Source organism: Physeter macrocephalus, chromosome 4, assembly GCF_002837175.3.
Source record: "Physeter macrocephalus isolate SW-GA chromosome 4, ASM283717v5, whole genome shotgun sequence".
Lineage (NCBI taxonomy): Eukaryota > Metazoa > Chordata > Mammalia > Artiodactyla > Physeteridae > Physeter > Physeter macrocephalus.
In genome coordinates this window covers 70,481,344-70,485,093 of record NC_041217.1, presented here as the reverse complement: position 1 = coordinate 70,485,093, position 3,750 = coordinate 70,481,344, and the positions used below count along the sequence as shown (strand labels likewise).

The window sequence follows — 3,750 nt, the reverse complement described above, 5'->3', positions numbered from 1 at the left end:
GCTGCCCTCATGGGTCTGAGTGACAAAAACTCCAAACAGTTTTTTTTTTTGGTATTGGGTAGATCTAGGCACTCTTTTAGAATCAGGTAATTCTAACTTCTGTGGTCTACTCTACAATTCATAGTCAGTGGAGTGAGGATATAGTGGGGATTAGACATGGGTTAGTTGATAGGAGATCCAGAAAAATCTTGGAAAATTGACAAGACAAGGATAAGCAATGACCATAAATTTAGATTTTCCTCTGTGTCTTGGAATAGATGGAAATTCATATGTCCAGGTGGAAGTGTTATATAGTGAAACTGTCTCATTAGTCTGCCTTCCTTGATATAGAAAATATATGACTAGTATACATATACATATGTATATAATGGGGATATACATGGTATACACATTCTTCGTATTTATATATATAACAGAAATATCTTTATAGTTACAGAGTGAAAAATTCCTATTATCTGTGTTAAAGAGCTTTAAAACAAGTGTATGTGAGTATCCTACTACTAACTTCAAATAAGTGAATAATTATAACTACTAAGTTGAGGACCAGTTTCTAGTAATTAAGAAAGAACAAAAATTATCTTTAAATTCTAGGAATAGATACAAAGAGTTTCAGAAATTTCCAATCATTTAACTTAGGGTCTAGAGAACTAAGGTTTGCTATTGACTAGAAAAATGCAAACAAAATACTGTGGTAGCAGATTCAAATAATTCTTCAACACAAAGTGATGTAAAAGTTATACAAATATACTGAAAAGTATATAAACAAACACTGGACACAACCAATACATGCTAGATGATTTTGTATCCAGAAAATACTTTCTTACTTCTTAGGTTTGGTCAGTGGGAAACACACCCATGAAAAATTATCTTATATAAGGCCTAAAAATGACTTTACAAATAATCCTTTGTAGCAGTTTGCAAACTGTATTTAGCAGCAGAATATTCAAAAGGAATTTTATTGACATAATAATATATAAAAGATATAAAGCTTATGGTTTATGTCAGTGGTAGGAATCTCAAAAACTGCCCAGTTTTCCCATTCTCTCTCAATTTCTGTGACAAGGTCTTGGTCATTTTTTGCAAAACTATTTTTCTGAGTTTCTCTGAAGCATCTATAATGGGAAAAGTGAAGGGTGTTGTAAAATGTCACAAAGTTAATGTCTATCTCTTTTTTTAAACCAACTTAGTGACTCTTGTCTTCCTGAAAAAGAATATATTTTAAAACGAATGTTATCATCTGTTCTATCCTTGGCTCAGTGCTCTAGTTTGTGGATCCTCCAGAAGTGTTTCTAATTGGTCTATCATGGTCATTCTGTTAGAAATAACACTAAAAGCTTTTTTCTTTTTTCTTATTATTTTGGATATTGACATAAAATTGTTGTAATGAATATTGACATAAGGTATATGATATTCTTGCCACATATCTTAACATATACTAAGTTGTCAATTAACACAGATCCCTTCACAATATTGTTCAGTGATCATCTAATTCTTCCTCTCCCTCCTCATTTTATGGTTGATAAACTGAAGTTCACATGCTGTATCTGAACATTACTCATTCTTTCATTCCACTTTCTGATCAGGCTTAGGTAGATGAAATTAACCATATTTTTCACTTTTGGAGAGCTGGTTTCCTTAGGCTTGTAGTGAGTAAGAAAATCAAAATAAACCATAAGTAAGATACAAGGGAAAATTATGAGATAATGCCTTAATCCTTGGCTAGAGAGATAACATGTCCTTGGTATTGGAAAAAAGTCTGCTAATTGGTTGTCAGTTATTCTGTTCCATATTTAGCCTTAATTCTTATTTTGGCAGATATATTTGGAGGAAATGAATGAGTTCCACCAAACATCTGGAAATGCCTGCCACCTGTAGGCTTTGTGCTGAGTTCCCTGTCTATTTCTCCCTCCCCGGACCCTGGCCTCTGACAATGGCTCTCCTATATAACAGTGGCCATGGAGTGGGTCAATGAAACCTCTGTGAGAGAGTTTTTCTTCCTTGGCTTCTCATCTCTGGCTGGGCTGCAACAACTGCTCTTCGTTGTCTTTCTGCTTCTGTACCTGTTCATGCTGGGCACCAATGCCATCATCATTTCTACCATTGTACTGGACAGAGCCCTCCATACCCCTATGTACTTCTTCCTTGGTTTCCTCTCCTGTTCTGAGACTTGCTACACCTTCATCATTATACCCAAGATGCTGGTTGACCTGCTGGCCCAGAAGAAGACCATCTCCTTCCTGGGCTGTGCCATCCAAATGTTTACCTTCCTCTTTCTCATCTGCTCTCACTCCTTCCTGCTGGCAGCCATGGGTTATGATCGTTATGTGACCATCTGTAACCCTCTGCGTTACACAGTGCTCATGGGTTATGGGGTGTGTGTGTGACTTGTGGTGGCTGCCTGTGCCTGTGGCTTCACTGTCTCAGTGGTCATCACCTCCCTGATATTTCACCTGCCATTCCACTCCTCCAACCATCTCCATCACTACTTCTGTGATATCTCTCCTGTCCTCAAGCTGGCATCTCATCACTCTCGCCTCAGTCAGTTGGTCATATTCATGCTTGGTGTGTGTGTCTTGGTTATTCCACTGTTACTTCTCCTAGTCTCCTATATCCACGTCATATCTGCCATTCTAAAAATCCCATCCTCTGTTGGAAGATACAAAGCTTTCTCTACCTGTGCCTCCCATCTCTTTGTGGTAACTCTTCATTATGGTTGTACCTCTTTCATCTACTTAAGGCCCAAATCCAATTACTCTTCAAGTCAAGACACCCTAATATCTGTGTCTTATACCATTCTCACTCCGTTGTTCAATCCAATGATTTACAGTCTGAGAAGTAAGGAATTCAAATCAGCCCTTTGAAGAACAATGGTCCAGACTTCATGTCCTATTAATTAAAGAGCCAATTTTTCACTATTCACTTAACTGTATGCATTTTATGTGCCAGGTAACACGTGTGCTTTCACAGTTTCTCATTTAAGTGTAGAACTCACACTGTACCATAAAGATCTTTTACATATTAGGAGAATGAGGCTCAGAGAAGTTAAGATATTTTGAGTTTCTACCATCAGTGATCTCTAAGAAGGTTATGCAAATGTAGGAAAGAATTACTCATTTATGGAACAAAAATTTTATTATATTTCACTGCTGTAAAATTTGATTATTCAAAAACATATATGTCAATAGAGGAGAGCAAAGATACATCCAAGTTCTTTGAACCAGAATAAAGGAAACCTCATTTAAAAAAAAATTTTTTTTGGCCTCGCCTCATGGCTTGTGGGATTTTTGTTCCCTGACTAGGGATTGAGCCCAGGCCCTTGGCAGTGAGAGTGCGGTTTCCTAACCACTGGACCACCAGGGAACTCCCAAGGAACCTCATTTTTTGACAGAAGTATAGTTAATTTACAATGTTGTGTTATTTTCAGGTGTACAGCAAAGTGATTCAATTATATATTGTGTTGGTCAAAACGTTAGTTCAGGTTTTTCCGTACGATGTTTTATATATATATATATATATATATATATATACATATACATATATTTAACTAATATATATTATATAATTTCAGATTTTTCCCATATAGACTATTACAAAATATTGATAGTTCTCTGTGCTATACACTAGGTCCTTGTTGGTTATCTTTTTATATACAGTAGTGTGTATATGTTAATCCCAACCTCCTAATTTATCCCTCCCCTTTCCCCTTTGATAACAATAACTTTGTTTTCTGTGTCTGTGTGTCTGTTTCTG

General features: G+C 36.3%; 1 protein-coding gene across 1 annotated transcript; it reads left to right on the top strand.

The window, feature by feature from the left end:
- The first annotated feature begins 1,955 nt into the window (after nucleotides 1-1,955).
- LOC102976645 (olfactory receptor 10K1-like) lies at nucleotides 1,956-2,897 on the top strand. The gene is given in 1 exon segment (XM_024115988.2): nucleotides 1,956-2,897. A coding segment is annotated over 1 exon segment (942 nt).
- The last annotated feature ends 853 nt before the right edge of the window (nucleotides 2,898-3,750 follow it).